Raw genomic sequence first — 23534 nt, 5'->3', positions numbered from 1 at the left:
TAACCATGATTGTAATATTAACCAAACTCACACTAACAGTTTTCCATGCCAGGCTCTGTGTGAAGCCCTTTACAGGTATTGTGTTGTTTTTTTTGTTTTTGTTTATTTGTTTGGCCACACAGTGCGGCTTGTAGGATTTTAGTTCCCTGACCAGGGATCGAACCCGGGGCCCTTGGCAGTGAGAGCGCAGGGTCCTAACCACTGGACCACCAGGGAACTCTCTGTATTATGTGTTTAATCTTTACAGTAACCCCAATAGTCATGTACTACTACAATTATCTCCATTTTGCATATGAGGAAATTGAGGCTTAGAAAGTTGAATTTGCCCACGTTTACAGAGGGAAAGAAAAGGATCTTGGCGTCAGTTCCACTAAATACCACCAGGTGACAGTGCCCATCCATTTTCCAGTTCCCCAGTCTGGCGGGAACACTGAGGAGGGGTCGTCTCGCAAACATTTAAAGATTGCCTACTGAGTGCCAGGCACTGTTCTAGGCACTGAGGATACGTCTGCCGATGAAACCGGGATAGTTTTCTGTTTTCGTGCTTCTTCTCCTCCATTTTTCCTTAAAATTAACATAAAATATTTGGAGAGAGGCATACCCAAAGGATACGTGGCCTGCCCGGGAGAAAACCGTCTTGGCTGGGGGGAGAGGATACTGGGAGGCTGGAGGTTGGCAGGAAGGGGTGAGCATATCTGAAAGGTCCGGAGACCCCAAAGATCAGGGCCTAGAAATATGCCCAGAAAGGAGTGTTATTCCACAACCCATCTTCCCGCCTCCCCACCCCCCCTTCCCCCACGCAGAGAAGTGGGGAACAGGGGTCATCTCCCTGTCCTGTCTTGTAGGGCCGGGAGGGGGTGGGAGGGTCTTACCCACACCACAAGTGCGGGAGTCCTCAAAGTTTTGGGGTTTTTTTTCGGGGGAGGGGGAGACCTGGAGAAACCGGTCAGAAGCTGGAGCGCAGCCCCCGGGCCCGGTCGAGGCAATACCGACATCGGCCAGCCGGGTGGACCAGAAGCCAGACTCAGTGTCGAGGTACAAGGCGGCCTGGACCCCTTCCTTCAAGCGGGTCCCGCGGCTGCCCCGTGGGCGCGCATCCAGCCTGTGCCCTGAGCGTCTGCGGAGCGCCAAGCCGGTGGCCCCGGGCCTCCGAATGTGTGAGCGGGAAGGTCGTGGACGTGTGTGTATGTGGATGATGTGTGGGGCGACGGTGATGGGATACTGCGTGTGGAGCCACGTGAAGGGTGCACCGTGTGGACCTGTGAGTATGTTTGGAGTAGCCAAGGATGCGGGTGTTGGGCTCAGGGTGCGTAAAGGGACAAGGACACTTGGGCGGGGGGGGAGAGGGTAATTGGAGTGTACCCAGGCGGGAAGGGGCTGCCTAGCTGATATTGGGGCGTTGGTGATTTTGGAACGCTTGCGGCGGAATCCCCTCTGCGCCCTGGATCGGGTGCTGGTATATTGTGGGGAAGTTAATGTTTAGGAACCCACGGTTTAGAAAGCCCCTCCATGTGTGTGTTTCTGAAAGTGGATCAACCTGCGGATGTGTCCGGCGCGTCCGGACTGCTTATGGACGCACTGTGGATGTGCGGGTGGTGTTCGCTAACTGGGGACACTGGAGAGGGCTCGTCTCAGCGCCGCAGGCCAGGAGCAAGGAGATTGCGCGGGGCTGCTTTCGGAACACTCAGCCTAGCCTGGGCCGGGGTGGGGCGGGGCTTGGACGCTCCGGGGGCGGGGCCTCCAGGGGGCGGGCCGGCAGGAGGGGCGGGGCCTCGGCGGCTGCAGCAGCGCGGGCCGGGCCAGGGGGCGCCTCGCTCGGCAGCGGCTCGCGAGTGCGATGCAGTGAGGCCGGACGGGCGGGCGCGCTGGGCTGGGGACACGGCTGCGCTGCAGAGATGTGACTCGGGCCGAGGGCCAGCAGGAGCATCGGCGCTGCGGGGCCGCGGGGGTCGGTGAGTGCGAGCCGCGCCGGTGGGGTGGAGGGCGCTGCGGCGACCCCAGAAACTTTTCCCGCCGTGAACTTGGGAGGGTTGGGGTGGGGTCTAGTTCTTGTGCTTTTCTGAGGCCCCCCAAGGGGTTATTCTGTTGGGGGAGCTGGGGGATCAGGGTGGGGGGACCACAGTGCGGCGGGAGACGAGCCGCAGAGGGCGGGGCGGGGGGCGGGGAGGGTTGGGACCTTTATGGGGGGAGGGGATGTACCCGGACCAGGTGGAGATCCAAGTCTCTGGGGAGGATCTGGGGGCGACCACAGGCAAAGGGTAGCTGGGACTGTAAGGGAGTCCAGGCGTGCCCGAGTGAGTCCTGTGAGGGCAGCCGCGGGCAGGGCTGCGTGGCAAGCCCGTGGGGCCTTAGCACAGACAGGGCAGACGGAGCTGGGGGCACAGGGGCCGAGTTGGGGGGTGAGCTGCCGCACCTGCCATAGGGGCTGGGGGCCGAGCTTGCAGCCGGCCGTGGCTGCGCACTGCGGGAAAGGAGGGGACACCGCGGGTGAGAAGAGCTGAGCTCTGGGGCTGCGGGAAGAAATGAGGGGCGAATGCATACAATGGCGGGATGTTAGCGTTGCTGTTGCGGCCAAGCTATAGGTGAGGATCAGCCCTGTCCTGCGTCCCCCCGCTTGGGGGACACGGGCTTTCAGCGCCGAGCACCCCGGTATCCCTACCGCCTGCACCCGCTTCGGCTTGGGGGAGCTGGCCAACCAGCCAGGGAGGGGGCGTACCGAGCTAACCACCGAGGACGGGTCCAGCGCAGCCCGCGGATTTCCTACCCGGCTCTGTCACTCTCAGGCCTAGCCAACACCCCCCCCACACGCACACACCCACCCAACATGTCCCCAGTTCGCTAAGGGGCGGCTCCTTGGCGCGCGGACAAAGGCCCCTGGAGTGTGGCGGGCAGCCGCGTCCCCGCCTGGGGCCCCGGGCCACGCGCCACATTGGCTGCCCAACTGCGCCAGCATGGGGTGGGGGGCACCTGAGCAGAGCCCCGGAGGAACTGGGAAATCCTCGCAAAGACAAGAGAAGTGGGGGAGGGACTTGGCACAAAAGCTTTAGAACTTCAGCCGAGGAACCTTGATTCAGAAGTTTCCCCACGGGCGGGGTCTCTCTGGAGGATTTCAGACCTTGAGTTAAAACTGCATGCAAATAGGATGTAAATAGAATGCAAATGGTCGGTCGGGAGCCTTTCACTGGGCCAGTTTTGTACCTAGACTGCGGAGTGAACAGTTTCCTATCTGTTCCCTGCTCTGTCTGAAAAGGGGTCAACTGAGTTGGGGAGGGAAAAGATGGAAGTGGGAAGGAGTCGCCATTTGGGGCCCAGGCAACAGGAAAAGCAGTTTTGTTAGAAAGAGAAGCTCAAAATCTTTATTGGTTAATGTGCTATTTCAATAAATATGCCCGCTACAGAAGTGGCAGATAAACCCCTGCTCTTAGGGCACTGGGGAGGTGGGTGAACACTAAATAAGTAAATAAATAGTAAGTAGCTAGAACTTCTGATTGGGATAAGGGCTGCCAGGAAAAGAAAGCAGAGTGCTGTAAAATAAAGTGACAAGAGTATGTACACATAAGGGAAGACTCTTCTGGGGGGTGACATGTTAGCGGAGCCCCGCAGTGGGGGAGGGGGCACTGACAGACGCAGGGGAAAGACTGAAGCAGGCAGAGGGCACCGCAAGTGCAAAGGCTTGGAGGTGGGAATGAGCGCAGAGAAACTGAACAAAGGCCATTGTGGCTGGAGCTCATAGGCAGATGTGGAGAGCGGGTTGGAAAGGGGATGGCAGGGACCAGCCAGACCACGATCTTTTGGGCCGTGGAAAGGAGTTCAGATTTTATTCTCCTTGGACTGGCAAACCCTTGCAGGATTTGGAGTGGAAAGCCACGAGACCTGATTTTTAAACGCTCCCCTGACCTCTACAAGGAGACGAAAAGCAGCTTCCCTTTCTTTCTGCCTCTGGGGGTGGCAAGGCGCCGAGAGCCTCCGAAGGGGACCTGTGAGGACTGCTTTGAGCCTGGCTGGCCCTGTAAGCCTACGCCAGGAGCGGGTCAGGTTTTAAAACACACTTCCCACTTTTAGGCAGTTTTTGTCCACCCTAAGGGGCCCCCACCCAGAGCCCAACGCTCCATAAGCACTTCCATGCAGAGCTTCCTGGGGGTTCTGAGTTAGTCACATTTTCTTCTCAGAATTACAGCCTCTGAGGAACCATCCACCCTGGAACGGGCAGCCAAGGATGCAATTTGCATTTAAATGATTGCTTTTATTTACAGGGTTGGAGCTGCTTTGCATATTCATGAATCACGGAGCCTGTGTTCTGGCAACCCTGTTTACTAACCTGTGAGGGTTATTAAATCCAAGGGCCCCCAGATAGGCTGGTGGTCTGGGCGGCCTTGGGAACTGAAGATTATGAGATGGTGTAACTTGCAAAAGATATCAAAGGGTTAGATTGCAAGTCTGGGAAATAGTTTAATGTCAGGAAACCTTGTAACAGTTTAATCCCTTTGGAGCAGGAAATGCACCAGCGGCTATAATGGGAGTGGGCAGGGACAGAGTGTGATGCTGGGGGGGGGGGGGGGGACTGGCTCTGCAGACTTATCCTGGCCCTCTGTCCAACAGAGGGAGTCCAACCAGGGGTGCAGTGGCCTTGAGGTCAGCAGTTGGGAGAAGTGGGTTCTAGTCCCAGCTCGGCCCATCAGTTCCAGGAAGCCTCTGGCCAAGTTGCATTACCTCTTTGTATTCCCAACAGGACAATGGGAGTTGTAATTGTAATAAGCCAGGACCCAGTGCTCCGTGTTTGCCGTGCTGAGTACTTTCTGAGTACGTTTCACATCAGCCTTGTGAAAGTGGCACTATTATTATCCTTGTTTTACAGAAGAAGAGATTGAAGGTCAGAGAGGTTCAGTGAGTAATGCCCAATGTCACACAGTTCTGTCTGACTTTCCTCCGACTGAGGTCTTCCACTCTTGAGGAGACTGACAGGAGTATAAATCCTGTGCCAGGTATTCACTGGGTACTGAACTGTTAGACATGCCCAGGGCTAGGAAAGCCCCTCCAGATCTGTTTAGTTTTCCTTTCCCTTCCATGCTCCAGCGCCTCCCCGCTTCTTTAGAGAAGGTGGGTTTAAGATGCCTCTGCTAGTAGCCCCCGAGGCAAAGCAGGCCAGAATGGTGTGTTCCAGAGCAGTTTTGTACATCTTGTGTCTCCTGTCATATGGGTGGATGGCAACGTGGCAATGCTAGTTCCCAGGAGAATGGCTGGTGTCCCGTTTCTGGGTGTCTGGCTCTGACTCCTCAACAGGGACACCCAGTTTCAGGGCACGCAGGCTGGCCTCAGGTCCTCCAGCACCGGTTCCCCTCTGGAAAACCACCTTCACAGCAAGGCTCCCATTTAGGGCACCTGCTGTGGGGATCAGGAGAGTTTGGGAGTTTCAAGGTAGACCACCCCCAAAGGCTTCTCCCCTTCACACCACATCAGGGACCTCTTTGCTTGGTGTGTGACTGGGGAGGCTGGAAACCAGTGGTGGACAAACACCTGGGTGAGCCCCTGTTTCAGCCCCATCTCCATGGCAACCACCCCTCCTGGAAAAGCGAAGTCAGAAAAGTTCACAACCTCAGAGCATTCGCCAATCTTTTGTTTAACAGACACTTTATATAAGTCCTTACCCCATGTTACCGATTGTCCTAAACTCTAATTATTAATTATTTGAATCCTCACAAGAACCCGGCAAGATGGGTATTATCACCCCCATTTTGCAGATGAAGAAACTGAGACAAGTAAGGTTAAGTCAGCCGCCCATGGTCACAGGGTTCTAGCAAGTGCCAGGGGCAGAACTTGAAACCGGAAGCTTATGCTGCTTGGCCAGTATTGAGCCTGGGAGAACCAGCCCTGCTTGTGGCCTTCAGGCAGGCAGCGCTGTCCTCGCACAAGGAATCTTGCCTGCATTCTTTCCAGACTCTGCAGGCCCCAGCTTGCGAGGAATATGCTGCTGCCCCACCTGCCGGTAGCTTCTGGCCCCTCTGCGGGGGGGGCGGGGGGGGAGTGTGTGTGTGTGTGCGCGCGCGCACATGGGCCTGTGTGTGCGCGGGCCTGCATGTGCGATGCAGTGTTTTTAAGAACATCTGAATGAGTCACATTTCTGGGAGCCTGGCTGGCAGCAAAGTAATTAGTATGTGAGCCGAGTCTTGCACATTCATCACTTTATTCATTACTCCTTTTGAGGAGCTGCATGCCTACATCCCACGGGTCTGTTGCCATGTATTCATCCCTTCCCAGTCAGCCCTGCCTTGCGGCTGACTCCAAACCTCTAATCTGGTTTTGTGCAGTTTGGGGTTCCTGGAGAGCTGCTCCATTCTCAGCAGCGGGGAGGATCCAGGTGGCCGAGGGGGCAGGATGGGGCTTACCTGACGGTGGGAAAGCACTGCCCCCTGGACCTGGGGCAGGGATAGTGGGGCGGAAGGTGCCGGGCCATCGTCCAGGCTCCCCCCGCCCCCACTGCATATGTTCGTGCTTCTCAAACCTCAGCGCGCCCAAGCATCTGAGCATACCTGGAGCTTATCGTAGGGCTCTGGAAACACAGGTGGCCAGGCCCGCTGCTGAGGGTCTGCATATCTAACAAGGTGCCAGTCTGAAGATCAGACTTTGACTTAAGCCTCTCAGGCCCTCAGACCCCCTCCTCTATAAAATGACAATGAGAGCATCTTCCTGCCAGGTGACATGAGGGTTGGAGACCACGTTTAATCAGTTGATTGATTCAGCACCTGGGCCGTGAGCCCTGCCCATGTGCCAGGCACTGGGGAATCGGTGCAGAACAAGACAGACAAGAGCCTGGGCGTGTGGGATCAGACCAAAAGAGTAATAAAATAAAATATTTGAAAACTGTGGCACATGCTATGAAGATAAAGATCAGGAGTATCGGTGTAGAGCATAAAGAGGCAGAAGGAACCTAATTTAGATAGACTGGCCAGCAAAGGTCTCACCAGGTGACATTTCCAGAGCCCTGCTCTGTAGTAAGAGCCCAGTAACAAAAGTACGATTGTTTGTCTCCTGGCTCCACCGCTTTCTAGCTATGTGACCTTGGACAAGCCAACTGGCTTCTCTGTTTTATTTCCTGTAAAATGGAGATAGTAATAGAACTTGCCTCATGGTGTCATTGTCCAGATGATAAGGTGTTAATATATGTGAAGTGCATAGAAGAGGGCCTGGAGCATAGTGAGTGCTATGAGAGTTAACAGTCATTGTCGTGGTCACTATGGCAGTAATAGAAAACTCTGCAGGGCAGAACCCCCCAGAAATCCTAGATGAGCTGGACTCAGCTTCATTCTGTGAGGTGGTGTGTAGCCTTCCTCCTGTTCATCCTGGACATTGTTCTGTAGAACAATGGCTGTCACCTCATGGGCATCTTTAGCAATGCTAATGACCTACTTGGGACAACTGGACCCTATCGAAGCCTCTGGCTGCCTAGATGTTGGGTAGGGAGGGCTTCCTGGAAGAAGAGGGCCACATCATACGTGTGGGATGTATAATAGAACTTCTTTGTTAGCAAGTAACATAAACCCACCTCAAACTGGCTTAATCCAAAAAAGGGAAGTTAATTGGCTGCTGGAACTGCAAAGACCAGAGTATCTGGCTTCAGGCATAACTGAATCCAGCCTTTCTGTGTATTAGGACTCTGATCCATCACGTGGCCATTTCCTGTGGGTCAGCTTTACTCTCAGACAGGTTCTGTCCCTGTGATGGTAAATAGGTCCTCTCCAGCTCCAGATGTATATCTTTTTAGCTCATTAACCCCGATAACAAGAGAAGACCTCTTTCCAGTTAATTCTAGCAAAAATCCTAAGACTGATTCTCATGGGTCTGGTTGGGGCCAGGTGCCTGTTCATGAACCAGTCAGTGTGGCCAAAGGGTGGGATAAACGCTCTGATTGGCCAGGCTGGGTCAGGTGCTCGCAGCTGGGGCTCAAGGCGGCTCTCCAAAGGAAAATCAGGAGCTCTCTTCAGAAATGAGAGAAACGGACGCAGGACGACAAAAACAACAGCTGTCCCAGAAGGAGAGGGTTCCAGCCTTGGGAATGAAAGCAGAAAGCAGGAGTGTTACCTATTTCCCATGTCAGAAAGGAGTGGGAGCTAGAGACCTGGACCACAGCCATAAGCACCTGCACAATTTCAGAAGCTTGGTCACCATCTTGATATTTTCTTCATCCACATTGGTTTCCTGTTGTGGTTGGAAGGACCATCAGGAAGGGGGACGAGCTGGTGGAACCCAGTCCCAATTTGTAAGCAGGCCTGGAGAGAGGAGATTCCCCCAAGAGAATGAGGGGAGGCAGCTAAAGAAGGCCAGGTTCTTGGGAGGAATGGACCTGAGGCCTGAGGCTGAGAGGCCTGGCTGGTTTCCTGGCTTGACCCTCATCAACTCTGTTCTCCAGTGTATAAACCAGGCTTTCTCAGCCTCAGCACCGTTGACATGTGGGGCTGGATCATTCTTTGTGTTGAGAGCCATCCCAGGCATTGTAGGATGCTTAGCAACTTTCCTGGACTCTACCCACTAGATGCCAATTGCACCCCACCCCCACCCCCAGTTGTGACACCCATAAATGTCCCTAGACGTGCCTCACTGTCCCTTGGGATCAAAATTGCCCCTGGTTGAGAACCACTGGCCTGCAGGTGGGTGGGAGTTGGGGAGAGGGTTGGTGGTCAAGACTCCAGAAGCACATTCCTACCCGTCCTCTCCCAGCCACCCTGGAGGTGAGACTGGCGGATGTGTGACCTAGAGAGGCTGCGTGGGGTGTGTCTTGTTGTCACTTGCTGAGAAGTCTCCTAATCACTTCTCACTTGATGAGAAGTCTAGGGGAAATCCACTGCACTGTGTCAGGGGCCTGATGGCATTTTGTTCCAGCATATCCGGTTCTTAAATTTGGATTCCCAGTGTGCTCTTGTGAGATGCAGCTCTGGCTAGGACAGTATTTTTTTAAAGGTGGTACGTTGGGATATGCCAATGGGTATGAGTTCCAGCAACAAGTATTTCAATGTGTTGAGTTTTCTTTTGAGTCAATTTCAAGGACTTGGTGAGTCAGTTAAGTAAATAACGTACAGGGGTTTGTAGACAAGGTGTAAATAGCTGAGGTGGCACTCCAGTGACTGAAGTAGCAGGGCTCTGAATAGTGGCAGGACCAGGGGCCTGATTGCCAGTGTCTGGGGCGCTTGTTTCAGGAGCATCTCTTTTTTTTTTTTTTTTTTGCGGTACGCGGGCCTCTCACTGTTGTGGCCTCTCCCGTTGCGGAGCACAGGCTCCGGACGCGCAGGCCTAGCGGCCATGGCTCACGGGCTTAGTTGCTCCGCGGCATGTGGGATCTTCCCGGACCAGGGCACGAACCCGTGTCTCCTGCATCGGCAGGCGGATTCTCAACCACTGCGCCACCAGGGAAGCCCAGGAGCATCTCTTGCCAGACGCCGTCCGTTCCCAGTCTGCCTTCTTTCATCTATAGGCAAAGGAGCTGGTCCCTATAGCACCAGGCTCCTTCTCATTCTGCAGCATCAATAATTTATCCCATTTGATGGCCTTGCGGCCAAGGCAGGATGAGAGCTGCTCACCGCATACCATCAAGGAGCAGAGAGAGAGGTGGTCGATACCGCATTTACTTAAGAAAGCCCCAGGGATGTGCTGAGCTGCCCTGGAGGTGGCTGGTTACAGTCTCACTGTGGGCGGAGCTAAGGCCGTAAGGCTGGCTTAAGACGCCTGGAAACACATCACTGCAGAGCTGTGCAGGCATGGCTTTCCCAAGGCCAGGCGCCCTCCAAAAGCAAGGGGCTGGTGGCAGTGGGTAGAGGAGAGTCCTGGTGAGAAGTCTCGTTATCTCAGTATTTAGGAAGCATCTAGTATGTTTTTATGCTAGTACTTGACCAGTGGTGCTCATCCTGGTGATTTTCCTGCCAGGGGACATGGGTAGTGTCTAAAAACTTGGGAGGTTGTCACAATTTGGGGAGGGGGTGAGCTTCAGTCACCTAGTGGGTAGAGGCCAGTGACACTGCTACACCTCCTGCATGCAATACACAGGACAACAAAACAAGGAAGAATGAGGCCCGAGGCTGAGAAACGCTGGTTTATGCTGATTAGCTAGACAGACAGTGTCCCTGTCATCTGGTAGCTAGTGGTGAAGAAAGACAAGAAGGGAGGAGAGGAGGAAGGGACAGGAGAAACAAAGTAAACAGGCAAAAAGATGACAGACACGATTAGAGCTAAGAAATAGATGAGAGACGCTGGGGGAGGGGATGGAGGCTGTGACCTTGGCCAAGGTCTGAGTGGATGACATTAGAGCTGAGACCAGTGTGGAGAGGAGCAGTTTTCCATAAAAGCAGGGTACGGAGGGTGGTCTAAAGCAGAGGGAGTAGGAGGGGAAGACGAGACTGGGGTTAATAAGCCCACCTCCTGGCTGCCGTGTGGACTCCATGAGGCATGGAGGCATCCCCGGCAGAGGTGGGATGTCCTGCAGGCGTCCCCGGCAGAGGTGGGCTGGCTGGAGTGAGAGGATGGATGCTCAGCAGGTATCTGTGGGAGGGGTGGGATGCGCGAGGGGAGAGGAGGGAAAGGGTGGAACCCAGGAAGACTGTTCACACTACATCTGAAACGCTGGGAAGCTTCTAAGAGGGGATGCGTCTAGGAGCCGAGTTGTGTGACCCTGGGTAGGTGTCCCAACCTCCTCAAGACTGTTGCGTCACCGGTGTGAGGACTGGATGTGTCGAGTGCCTGGCCGAGGGTGAGTCATCGGTAAATGTCAGCTGTTAGCGCTGAGAGACTGAAACGGGTAGTACATGCCCCTCTCCCAGCAAGCGCTCGGCCCATGACCATCTCTTCAAGTCTCATTTTATTCCCTTATTTTTGAAGAGCTCAGACATGGCCTCAAATTCAAAGAATATGAAAGAGTATTCAGAGAAAGTGAGGCCCCCTCCCATCCTCTCTTCCAGCCGCTAGCACTGATGGTTCACGGTTGTTCACTGAGCCGGGACTCGGGGGCAGATGGGGGCCGAAATCCCCGCCCCTTCTCCAGGCTGTGCTGCCTGGAGAAGGGGGCTGGCGGGTTTGAAGTGAGGTGGGTCTTCCTAAAGAAGTCAGGAGAGTGGGAGGCTTACAATGAATTGGTCTTTTCCCCCCAACTTTTCTGGAACGTTCATGGCGTCAGAGAGAAAGATGAGAACCCAGCAGGCGCCCGCTTTCCTCCTGCTCTTCGTGATTGCCTCCGGGGCCTCTGAGAACACCAGCACGTCCCGGGGCTGCGGGCTGGACCTTCTCCCACAGTATGTGTCCCTGTGCGACCTGGACACCGTCTGGGGCATCGTGGTGGAGGCCGTGGCGGGGGCGGGCGCCCTGATCACACTGCTCCTGATGCTTATCCTCCTGGTGCGCCTGCCGTTCATCAAGGACAAGGAGAAGCACCCCGTGGGCCTCCACTTCCTCTTCCTCCTGGGGACCCTGGGCCTCTTCGGCCTGACGTTCGCCTTCATCATCCGGGAGGATGAGACCATCTGCTCCGTCCGCCGCTTCCTCTGGGGCGTCCTCTTCGCGCTCTGCTTCTCCTGCCTGCTGAGCCAGGCGTGGCGCGTGCGGAGGCTGGTGCGCCACGGCAAGAGCCCGTCGGGCTGGCAGCTGGTGGGCGTGGCCCTGTGCCTGATGCTCGTGCAGGTCATCATCGCCATCGAGTGGCTGGTGCTGACCGTGCTGCGCGACGAGAAGCCGGCCTGTGCCTACGAGCCGATGGACTTCGCCATGGCCCTCATCTACGACATGGTACTGCTCGTGGCCACCCTGGGGCTGGCCCTCTTCACGCTGTGCGGCAAGTTCAAGAAGTGGAAGCAGAACGGGGTCTGCATCTTGGTCACGGCCTTCCTCTCCGTGCTCATCTGGGTGGCCTGGATGACCATGTACCTCTTCGGCAATGCGGAGCTGCGGCAGGGAGACGCCTGGGGGGACCCCACCTTGGCCATCACGCTGGTGGCCAGTGGCTGGGTCTTCGTCATCTTCCATGCCATCCCAGAGATCCACTGCACCATCCTGCCCGCCCCGCAGGAGAACGCACCCAACTACTTCGACACGTCGCAGCCGAGGATGCGGGAGACGGCGTTTGAGGAGGACGTGCAGCTGCCGCGGACCTACATGGAGAACAAGGCCTTCTCGATGGATGAACACAACGCAGGTAAAGTGGGCACGGCCCCGCTGGGTTAGGCTGTTCTTTGCAAAAGCGCTCTCTCCTTTTTCTCCACTGGGGATCGGTGGTCCTGGGGACGGTCCTGGCAGATCAGAGCCTACAGACATTGACCGCTGTGCTGAAAGTGGCCCAGAGATGCATTCTTATTTAGCACGGTCAACCAATTTTTTTTTTTTTTCCGGTACGCGGGCCTCTCACTGTTGTGGCCTCTCCCTTTGCGGAGCGCAGGCTCCGGATGCACAGGCTCAGCGGCCATGGCTCACGGGCCCAGCCGCTCCGTGGCATGTGGGATCTTCCCAGACCGGGGCACGAACCCGTGTCCCCTGCATCGGCAGGCGGATTCTCAACCACTGCGCCACCAGGGAAGCCCATAGCACGGTCAACCAATTTAGTATAAAAAGCCAGGTTTCTGGCCTTTTTTGCAAAGTTGGATCTGGCAGTGCTGACCTGCCGTTCCCACCTGGCAGCAATCGTGTGAAGCTGGCTGGAAGGGCTCTCTTACCCCTCACCGAGTTGTGGTGGCCCTTTAGGTGGGGGTCCACTTTCTCTTCACCACACTCCCTGTCCCGGCCGCTATAACATATCAACGTTAAGTCTCTGGCTCCCTGGAAGTGTTTAAGTTTGCAGCCCGAGCGCTAGATGGATGCAGGGGATGGTGAGGGCCAATGCTCCCCTGCCTCTGTCTCCAGGAGTGTATGAATTTGGGCCCTGGAGTCAGACGTCTGGGTTGGGACCCTGCCTCTGCCACTTCTAGATGGAAGGCTCTGTGTGCCCCGTAGACCTGTTGAGAGAGGTAGCAGACTGAGGAGCTCCCACGGCGCCTGGCTTGTTGGATGTGCATCTTGCTTGGGTTCCCCTGAAAGCAGGGCCTGCGACGTTGTAGGTGGTTTACTTAGGAGGTGGCCCCTGCCAGCGAGAATGAGACTGGGACGGCAGAAACGCCAGAACAAGAGCATCAAAGAGCTGGTTACCGCCACGGGCAGCTGGGGCTCGTCCCCGCCAGGAATACGTGTAGAACGAGCCTCACTCGGAGGACAGGAGGCTGCGGCATCTGTCCACCAACCCCTATCTCCCACTGTCATGAATGTCTCCCAGGGCTCCCGTAAACGGGCTGAACAAGTTCCATTAGCCCGCACGGCAGAAGAGAGCTTTGGTGGGCACTTCGAGCGGAGGTGGTCTGAGCACCCAGGCCGTCCGCCACCGCTGCGGCGGGATTCCCAAGCGGGAAGAGCCGAGAGGAGTTGGCCCAGGCCCCAGGCGCCCCTGCTGTAGATGCCGGAGAAGGGCCTCTTACAGCTGTTGCTTAAAGCAAGTCGGCTGAGCTCCCAGCACTTGAGATTAATTTAAATGGCTTTTTCTCAGTTACCTAAAAATTTATCAGGAGCTACAGTGATAATAGCAGCAGTACCAGCAGCAGTAGTAACAATTAATTACCTAGTGTAATCATTTATTGAACACTACCTATGTGCCAGGCCCTATTCTAACTTCTTAACCTGCATATATCTCATTATCTCATTCACACCTCCACCTGATGAGGTAGGGTCTGTTATTATCCCCATCTTACAGATGAATAAATGGAGGCTGTCAGAGGTTCAGTCTTGCCTGATGACATCCAGCTAGGAGGTGGCCCGTTCCAGATGGTCATGGTGCCCTTTTCTGTGATGCTCACCCAGGTGCCTGGGCAGTGCCCACTGTCTGGTCACACTACGAAGTCAGCCTTGTTGGGTTGAGTGCCGAGGCCCAGAGCACAGCCACCCACCCCTGCAGGCAGGGGGAAGCACATCAAGACACCAGGTCCTCCAAGGCCACCCTCAGCCCTCCTCACCACCAGGATGTGCCCAGCTGCTTCTGAACCCCTGCTCCTGGCCAGACCCACAGGAGAGAATGACAGACCTTCCCCCCATCCTGCAACCCCACCATGGGTAGAGTCAAACGTCCCGGTGTGACCTTGATCAGAGCTGCTCCCTTCTTACTGGAAAGCCCCATGCCTGCAAGCCTCTGTTTGTCAATAGATTTGGCAGAGATGAGCCACAGCTCTGGTGGGGCTAGCTCCGTGGATTGCCAGGAGAAGATGAGGGTCAGGATGGGGGTCATCACTCACTGGGAGGCCAGAGGGCCCCTCAGGGCATGTGAGGGGCAGAGGCCAGGCACCTGGCCAGTTCCTGGGGTCCTGCTGGAGCCACCTCTTCCTTGGCTTCTTTTGGAATAGGATCCTCTGTATCTGAGGCCCATGGACTCCCCTTGGGCCTCAAAGGTAACAGGAACTCCTGAAATTGATGTAAATTTTTTTTTTTTTTTTTTGCGGTACGCGGGCCTCTCACTGTTGTGGCCTCTCCCGCTGCGGAGCACAGGCTCCGGACACGCAGGCTCAGCGGCCACGGCTCACGGGCCCAGCCGCTCTGTGGAATGTGGGATCTTCCTAGACCGGGGCACGAACCCGTGTCCCCTGCATCGGCAGGTGGGCTCTCAACCACTGCGCCACCAGGGAAGCCCTGGATGTAAATTTTTATACATTCAGTTGGGAATTAGTCTATTGCTTTGTCAGATTCTCAAAGCCATTCGTAATCCCCAGAAAGTTAAGAACCAGTGTTGTTCAACCTGATAATCTAGTTTACTTGCAGTGAAAGGGGGGTGCTAGAACTACACAAGTAGTAAGGACTTCAAAAGCAAGGATGGCTAGCCTCTACTGGGTGCTTACCATGGACCAGGTACCATTCTGATCATTTTAGCAGCTAATCTCATTTAATCCCTACAATAACCCAGTGAGGTCCATTTTGCAGACAGGAAACTAAGGCACGGAGAGGCTGAACAACTTGCCCAAGAGGCAGAGCCAGGGTTTGAACCCAGGTGGCCTGACTCCAGAGCCCACACACTGACCACTCTTCCACAGAATTTCTCTTCTCTTCTTAAAGCACTTTAGTGTCCCTCATCTCACGGATGTGTCAGGACACTCTGAGAAGACAGGGATTACAAGTGCCATTTTACAGAGCAGGAAACTTGAGTCCAGGAGCGTCAGGCAACTTGTTCAGGCTCACAGCAGAGCTCACAGCAGAGCTCACAGCAGAGCAGGGAGAGAGAAGGTTGGTTTTCTGAATCCCGTGCATCCTTTCTTATGAAAATGCATCCAGTACATCGTATCCATGCAAGATCCAGAGATCTAAGGGATGTGCGACCCACGTCAGTACCAGCAGTACCAGTGCTGGCACAGGGCGTGATGGGGTCTCCAGAGGTGCCCCACAGGCCCATCTGTTTCAAACGCTATATTCCGAAGCCAAGGAGGTTGTCCCTCATTCCCCTCTTTCTTTTCCAAAACAAAAATAGCTTTATTATTCCTTTCTGATGACAAAAGATCAACAATAATCAGGTAGGAGTTCAGCAAGTGAAAATAATTAAAATTGCTCAGAATCCCACTTTGCCCAAAGGCAACCACTGCTGACTGTTTGCTCTCATCTTGCCAGACATCTCTTGAAGAGCACACCCCCCCCACAACCCCCCACCCCCCCCACCACACACACACACCAATCCCGTAGAGCAGTTCTTAACCTGTCTGCACGGTAGAATCTCTTAGGCAGCTTTAACCAAATTACCAGTGCCTGCCCCTCATTCTGATTGAGTAAGTCGGTTTGGGCTTAGGTATTTTAAGCCCTCCAAGTGCTTCTAAGATGTAACCAGGTTGAAACCACTGGTCTAAGTGGTTTTCTGCTACGCGCTTGCTTAAATCAACAGTATATCATGGAGGAAGGCCTTACCAGGTCAGGGACAGAAGAGCTACAGTATCCTTTTCACGAGTCAGAGATTTCTAGGAGGTACCATAATTTATTTTTCTGATCTTAGCTGGTGAATATTCTGCTTGTTTCCGGCTTTCCGTATAAGTAAGGCTGCAATGAACGTTCTTATCCATTCATGTTTGTGCCCTTGATCAATTAACTCCTACACATGCGTCAAAAGAGTCTGCACCTTTCCATCTTGATATGTACTGCCAGATGCCACCCCACAGAAAGGTGGACTAATTTAGTCTCCCCTGAATAATTATATGAGAGCCCCATTTCCCCACCTCTTCACCAACCTTGGATGTTGTCAGACTTTTTAACAGCCCAATTTTGCATTCTCCCAAATGTGTGTCTGCCAAAATTCACATGGGCACGAGGCAAAGGCAATTCCCATGGAAGGCTCACAGGGAGAGACTAAATTGTCATCCTGGATAGGACTGTCTTTGTTCTAGAAACACTACTTTGCTGGCTGGGGAATGCCTGGGCACCCTCCCTTGCTATGATGAGAACAGCTGTTCTCATCTTTGGTCTGACCTCAGCCAGCTTGTATTTTAGGGAACCAGGCCCCACAAGGGGCCTTACTCGGGAGCTACAATTGGCCCTGTTTCTCCTGTATTTTATCTAGCCAGCCTTTCAGGCTCTGTACCCTTGAGAGTCCATCCCTGAAGTCGAGATGGGAAGGGCATTCCCCAGGCTGGACTGGCTCAGCCACTGCTCCCTTATTTCCTTCCCCCAGTGAGACCCCAGATATGTAGGACTTCACCAGCCTGCTGTTTCTTAATGAGTATCAACAAGGCATGAGGGGGGCTTCCCTGGTGGCGCAGTGGTTGAGAATCTGCCTGCCAACGGGTTCGAGCCCTGGTCCGGGAAGATCCCACATGCCGCGGAGCAACTAAGCCCGTGCACCACAACTACTGAGCCTGTGCTCAGTCCGCGAGCCACAACTACTGAAGCCCACGCGCCTAGAGCCCGTGCCCCACAGCAAGAGAAGCCACTGCAATGAGAAACCCGCGCACCGCAACTAGAGAAAGCCCGCGTGCAGCAACAAAGACCCAACTCAGCCAAAAATAGATAATTAATTAATTAATCAGAAAACAAGGCATGAGGTATGTGATAGGAGATGAAAATACACTGAAGGATATGCCACTTCAGATCACGTTTTGGAAAGCGTTAACAAGGTACATTAAATATTCACCTTTCAAAGGAGCAAGAAAGAAAAGGGTTCTTTCTTCTGTAAGGAGATTTGGGCTCTCTGATCTCAATTAGGCCAAGGGCTATTTAACCTCTGCCCCTTCACTTCCCAGTGGAAGGCCCTGTGTCAGCTTTGGGGGCAGGGCGAATCTCGCCTCACTTGCAGAGTCTAAACAGGAGAAGACTGGCATTTAGCCTATGGTCTTAGATTCCTGTTGGGACCTCCTTATGGATGAGCCCTACTTGCCTTTCAGAGCTGACCCAGGTCAGAGAGGAGTGTTAGTTGGGATTCTTGAAGTTGCAAGTAATAAAAAATCTGATCTGAAGCAATTTAAGCAAAACAACAATGAACTAAGGTACTGGGGGTCAGGCTTCAGAAATGGATAGATCCAGGAAGCTCAAGTGATGACAAGATTTGGTCTCTCTCCATCTCTTGGCTCTGTTAGAATCCTGGCAGCACACGGCTCTAGGCTTACACAGAGTCCCAGCAGAAAAGAGGAACATTTCCCAGGTTGCTTGAGTAAAAATCCCAGAATTGGCTCTGACTGGACCTGATTGGCCAGGCCCCAATTATATGCCCACCTAAAGGCCAGGGGAGGAGACAGTTGTAGCCAATACTCAGGACCTAGAATGTGGGAGGGATGTTTACCAGAGGAGAACAGCAGATAAGCACTGCACAGAGGGATCCTTGGGCCAAGGCATCCCGCAGATGGCCTGTAGAGTCTATTGTTTTTTGAAGAGAATGGTTTAGAGCCAGATTCCCCCAGCATAGCCGACAGGGTCTCTGCATTATGAGGAAAGCTGTGCTGTTTGGTTTTCCCTCTCTTCAAGGAGGTCTCGGCTAGGAATTGGGACTAGTGAGAGTCCATGGACTCTGGCCCCTGGTCCACTTCTCTACTTCCCAGGAAGGTCATCTCCTTGTCAGCCTGTGCATGGGAGCTGTTGAAGGCTTAGAGATGCTAAAGCAAAGAGTCTGTTTTGGAACGTGCATTCCCCACCCCGCCTTGGTTCATTCTGGGATGAGCTGCCCCTAATACAGGGGTCCCCAACCCCCAGGCCGCAGACTGGTAGTGGTCCTTAGCGGTCTATTAGGTCCTTAGTGGCCTATTAGGAACAGCGGGAGGTGAGCGGCAGGCGAGCGAGTGAAGCTTCATTAGCTGCTCCCCATCTCTCCCCATCACTCCCCATCGCCCCCCATCTCTCCCCATCGCTCCCCATCACTCCCCATCGCTCCCCATCTCTCCCCATCGCTCCCCATCTCTCCCCATCGCTCCCCATCACTCCCCATCGCTCCCCATCTCTCCCAATCGCTCCCCAATGCTCGAATTACCATCTGAACCATCCCCCCACCTCCAGCCCCGCTCCGGCCCCCACCCTGCCCCCGGTCCATGGAAAAATTGTCTTCCATGAAACCGGTCCCTAGTGCCAAAAGGTTGGGGACCGCTGCCCTAATGTCACTTAAATTCAGATTTCTTCTAGGTAACTAAATGTGGTAGTTAAAAACAAAGTATTTGGAGCCAGACTAGTGTGATGGTCAAGAACACAGATTCTCTCTGCTTGGGTTCAAATGCTGGCTCTTACCAGCTGTGTGACCTTAGGCAAGTTACCTAACCCCTCTGTGCGCCATGTAACATGGCATCTCACAATTGAGGAAGACTTTTGTTTTGTTTTGATTTTTTTATAGTGCTTCTAGTTTCTCTGTTATTTCTTAATGGACTCTTTTTTAGAGCAGTTTTAGGTACAGAAAATTTGAACAGGAAGTACAGGGAATTCCCACCTACCCCCTCCCCTGGTTTTCCCTATTATTAACAACTTGCATTAGTGTTACATTTGTCACAGTGGATGAATCAATATTGATACATTATTATTAACTCAAGTCCATAATTAACATTTTAGAGGTCGCTCTTCGTACAGTTCTATGGGTTTGGACAAATGCATGATGTCATGTCTCCACCATTCTAGTATCACCCAGAATAGTTCCAATGCCCTAAAAATTCCCTGTGCTCCCCCCAAAACATTTGGCAATCACTAATCTTCTCACTGTCTCTATAGTTTAGCCTTTTCCAGAATATTATAGTTGGAATCATACAGTGTTGAGTTTTTACAGCCTGGCTGCTTTCACTTAGTAATACACATTTCACAGTTCCACCAGGTCTTTTTGTGTCATCTGATTTTTCTTCACCAAAAAAAAAAGAAATTTAGGTGTCTGAAAGTACACTGCAAATAAGAAACACCATTTACTCTCCTTTCAGAGGTAGAAAGTGATGACATATTTTGCTATCTTTGCTTCAGATCTCCCTTTTTCTCCTGTCTAGAAATGACCCCACTCATGTTTCTGGGGCCCCTCTGTCCTCTTCCCCATCACTTTCCCCTGAAGACGTCCGACCTCTACCATGTACTTGTGGTCCAGGTTCTCAGGGTTGCCCACCTCTGTGTGTATCCAGAAACCGTGTTGGACAGTGTGGTGTTGAACTTGTCAGGGATGGCACTCAGTAGTGAGGTCTTTTGTCAGAAGAGAACTCCTGAGGGATGCAGGCGGTCCCGCATTACCCATGGCCCACGGGGGCAAGGGAGGGCCGGCCGGGTCCCCTCCCCGAGAGCCGCCTGCGCTCTGGATTCTGCAAACTCCCCAACCCCACTGAGACGGGTCAGGCTCCAAGAGAGCCAGAGAACAAAGCGCCTTTGTGACTTTTGTTTCGAATCTGGCTTGTGACAAAGGGGAGGGGTGGGGGGGGTGTGCCTGGAGCGTGGTGTTGATGCAGGGGAAGAAAACAAAATTCAAAATTGTGTCTTTTTTTTTTTTTTTTTTTTTTTTTTTGCTGTTGCCTTTCCCTCCCTCCCTCCCTCAGCTCTCCGAACAGGATTTCGCAATGGCAGCTTGGGAAACAGACCCAGCGCTCCGTTCAGAAGTAACGTGTATCAGCCAACTGAGATGGCCGTTGTGCTCAACGGGGGGACTGTAAGTATCAGGAGGTGATGTTTTGGCAGGAAGCCTAGGAGTGGTCAGTGTTGGGGAGCAGCTTTGATGGGGACACACCGCTCTGTGGAGGCTGCTTACGGGGCTGCAAAGACAGCGGCTCACGTCGACACCCCTTGCGGCTAGGATGCATGCAGTACTTCCATTTTTCTTCTTTCCTCTCGACCCCCTTTCTAGAACCATGCACGGAACATCCACCTGTACTTAGCTCACCGTTTGTAGATTCGTTTGAAAGAGTCCCTGTTTCTTGGGGCTCTTGCACCCAGTGAATTCTCTGGTCTTCTATATACAGAAGGTGCCCCCGTCCATGCCTGTCCTTCAGAAGTGACTTTTAGGAAAAGCCCAGAGTTACGAAACCCTGGCAGATTTTGCTGGCATCCAACCTAGTTGAACCCTCCGTCCCCTGCTCCCCGGCTCCACACCGTGCCCCAGCTGGGCACTGGGTTCCCGCAACCCCACTTCTTCAAAAATTTCTGAAGAAACTGAAGTGATTATCATTTCTCTCCCACGAACACAAAAACAGGTTTACTACCTGATGCCAAACAGACCTCCAGCAGAATTGTCACCATTTACATTTTGCCTCCGTGGACTTACATCATTTTCTTTCTCTAGCAATCTAAAAGCTCACTCTCATTCCCACATTTAATTTCCAAACATGGCTACATGCTTCTTTCAGAAACAACACATGAGCCAGTTTACACGTGTAAATTGGATTTCCATGCTTTATATCATGCGCCAATTCCATAACTCAACGTGGACTTTTTTTTTTTTTCATGTGAGTCAGGGATGGTCTTTGATCTCTAGAGGGAACTTTGGTTTTCCTGGCCTTCAGATGGTATGCGATACATCAGTTTGCATTGGTGTGGAATAGGCTCAAAGCAAGCAGGCTCGTGGATTGCGTTTGTGAAGACCCCCAGCCATGCCTTGGCCTGTTTATTTTTGGGCACCAAGAAAAGCCTAAGTTTCAAGCATTTGGCCTGTGTGTTTTAATAAATTTAGTTAGGAAACAGCCCCATCAGTCATTCTTATCATTCTGATAAACCTTCTGATCAGTCATTCTTAAGGCCCCCTGGTCCAGTCAAGGCCAGTGTGCATAAAAACACCCTGGATTTAGAAAGTGAGGTGGGTTTCTGGGTAAAGGAACATATTTGTTCAGGTTCATGATTACAGAAAAGGGCAGATGGCCTTCCCCCAAATGGAGCATCCTACATAACAAACACATAGTGTTTGCTGCTTTTCCTGGGAATTGTTCAGCCCAGAAAAGACAAGGTAACTTATCTATGGTACATTGTTAACAAACTGGTTTCTGACATTGATGTTGCAAAGCACGAAGTTCTTAGTGTGTTATTCCTGTTTCCAGATCCCAACTGCTCCGCCAAGTTACACTGGAAGACACCTCTGGTGAAAGCCTTTAAGTTCCAGAGAATAAGAATCTCTCTTACCGATTTTATTCCCTGGCCGTGTCTTTCTTGAGGGAGAAATCAGTAACAGTAGCTGAACAAGGCCGCCTCGCAGCCAGGAGATTTGGAAATCCTAGACGAGGGGATTTTGTGTAAATGTGAACACTGCTGAACTGAAAAGCTAACACCGACTGCCCTCCCCTCCCCTGCCCCTCACACACACACACACACACACGCACGCACGCACACGCACACACACACACACACACACACCCCTAATACCAAACCAACCTCAAACCCTGCAAACTAAAGCAAAGCTAATTGCAAATAGGATTAGGCTCACTCGAACATGTGGCTGAGAAGACTGTTTCATCCTCTGGGTGTAGAACAGAACCAAGTTCACAGCCAGTGGGCCAGGCTGATGTTGGTTGAACATGGAGATCCCACACCATCGCCCCTGTCCAGCAAGTGCTGGACCTCAGGCAGCCTCTTGGAGATGTGACCATTTCACTGAGGAGGAGGATAAACTGTGGCTTTCCCACAGGCCTGCCTCTTGGTTTTCACATCGCAGGGGGGTCAGGAGCAGTTGAGGAGATTGTGTGATTCCGAGGCAAGGCGCAGCCGAATCATGGGGAGAGCTTTAAAAGCAGTGGTGGAGGGAGCGTGCCACGTGCCAAAGAAGAAGGGGCTGTCTGGGAGTTGAAGGGACCATCCCACTTAGAAAGTGGCAGCCAGCCACCGTTCCTTCTCTGGGCCTCTTGCTCTGCCGGTGATGGCAGGAAGGAAGCATGCCTCCTCCCGCGGGGCAGTTTCTGGCCGGGGCAGCCATCTCTCCCCCGATCACCTCTCGTGAGTGTTCCTCCAGCCCTTCCCCAGTTCTATCCCCATGTCCATTTCGCAAGCTCAGATGGGGCCACCAGCTCAAAGTGCACTAGCTTGGCCAGGAGGCCAGTGCCACAGCAGATTTTCCATGATGCTGTCGCCTGGCAGGGGTGCCCCAGGGTGGAGAGGTAACGCCTGCTGCCTAGCAAGCAGTGAGTTCTTGGGTCCTCTGGGCGGATGTAGTGAAAGGTCCAGGGTGGGGTGGGGCACGTGCGGGTTTCTTGCTGCTTTGGGAAGGGATGGGGGACATTTTTGTCTTGGTTTTCTGCAAGTTCCATGAAAATGGTTCTCTTCAAAGCCCATTGTTTCTGTCATGGTTTCCGTCTGTCCTCAGCAAGTCATTCCTTTATTTGGCATTTCGAACATCTCGGCCATCAAAAGCCCCATGTTCTCTGCACTGTTTGGCCAGTATCATCGCTAGTAATAATGATTCAAAGAGTTTTAACCTGACGGCATGGAATGTATAAATGAGGGTGGGTCCTTTTGCATATACTCTAATCACTGTATTGCTTTTTTCTATAAAACCAACCCATAAGCCTTTAACCTTTAAAGAAAATGAAAAAGGTTAGTGTTTGGGGGGAAACTGACCTCTTCATAAGCCGATATGTCTGAGCTGAGTATGTTTTAATAAACCTTCTGATTTTTCTCGAGGCCCTAGTCTGCTGTGTCCCATCCTCGCCCTCCCCCACCCGCATCCTTGCAGAGCACCGGGGTAGCGAGGCCAACCTGGCCACCCCTGTGTAGCCCTCCTTCAGATTAGCGCATTTCCGTGTGTTGCCAGCATGGGGAAGAAGAAGCGTGGCACCAGAATGCCGCCCCTACCTGACCTTCGGGAAGCGCGCACCCGCCCCACCCCCGGAGCACGTGCTTGCTTCTAGGGAGAGAATCCCATCCCAGCCCTCTGTGCCAGGAGGGCCACTGGGTGTCCTGGAACTTGGGGCATGGGGGTGGGGGGTGGAGGGAGAGAAGCTAGGACCATGGGTGGAGGCAGATGCATAAAGACCCAGAATTCTGAAAATCACAGAAATCTCCAAACACCTCCGTCCCATCTGGTGAAAAACGGCCGTGTTACACGTTCTCGTGCCGGGCAATGGTCGCTCACCCACACTCCCTGGAGTCCTTCAGAGCTCTCTGAT

General features: G+C 53.2%; 2 protein-coding genes across 3 annotated transcripts in view; one reads left to right on the top strand and one right to left on the bottom strand.

Moving 5' to 3' along the window:
- IQCK (IQ motif containing K) overlaps positions 1–23534 on the bottom strand; it is a 159352-nt gene that overhangs the window by 20113 nt on the left and 115705 nt on the right. The gene's annotated exons all lie outside the window — the stretch shown is intronic.
- GPRC5B (G protein-coupled receptor class C group 5 member B) lies at positions 1758–23049 on the top strand. 2 transcript variants are annotated; one of them, XM_059037027.2, is made up of 4 exons: positions 1758–1952; positions 11156–12166; positions 19989–20098; positions 21477–23049. In XM_059037027.2, the coding sequence occupies exons 2-4, from the start codon at positions 11164–11166 to the stop codon at positions 21519–21521; spliced, it is 1158 nt and encodes a 385-aa protein (XP_058893010.1). In that variant the 5' UTR covers positions 1758–1952; positions 11156–11163; the 3' UTR covers positions 21522–23049. The 2 variants fall into 2 exon arrangements, with proteins under 2 accessions (XP_058893010.1, XP_058893009.1); XM_059037026.2 differs by lacking the exon at positions 1758–1952 and having other exon boundaries at positions 11131–12166.

Source organism: Kogia breviceps, chromosome 14, assembly GCF_026419965.1.
Source record: "Kogia breviceps isolate mKogBre1 chromosome 14, mKogBre1 haplotype 1, whole genome shotgun sequence".
NCBI lineage: Eukaryota > Metazoa > Chordata > Mammalia > Artiodactyla > Physeteridae > Kogia > Kogia breviceps.
Note: the sequence above shows the minus strand (reverse complement) of the source record. Positions and strands in the feature narration are given on the sequence as shown.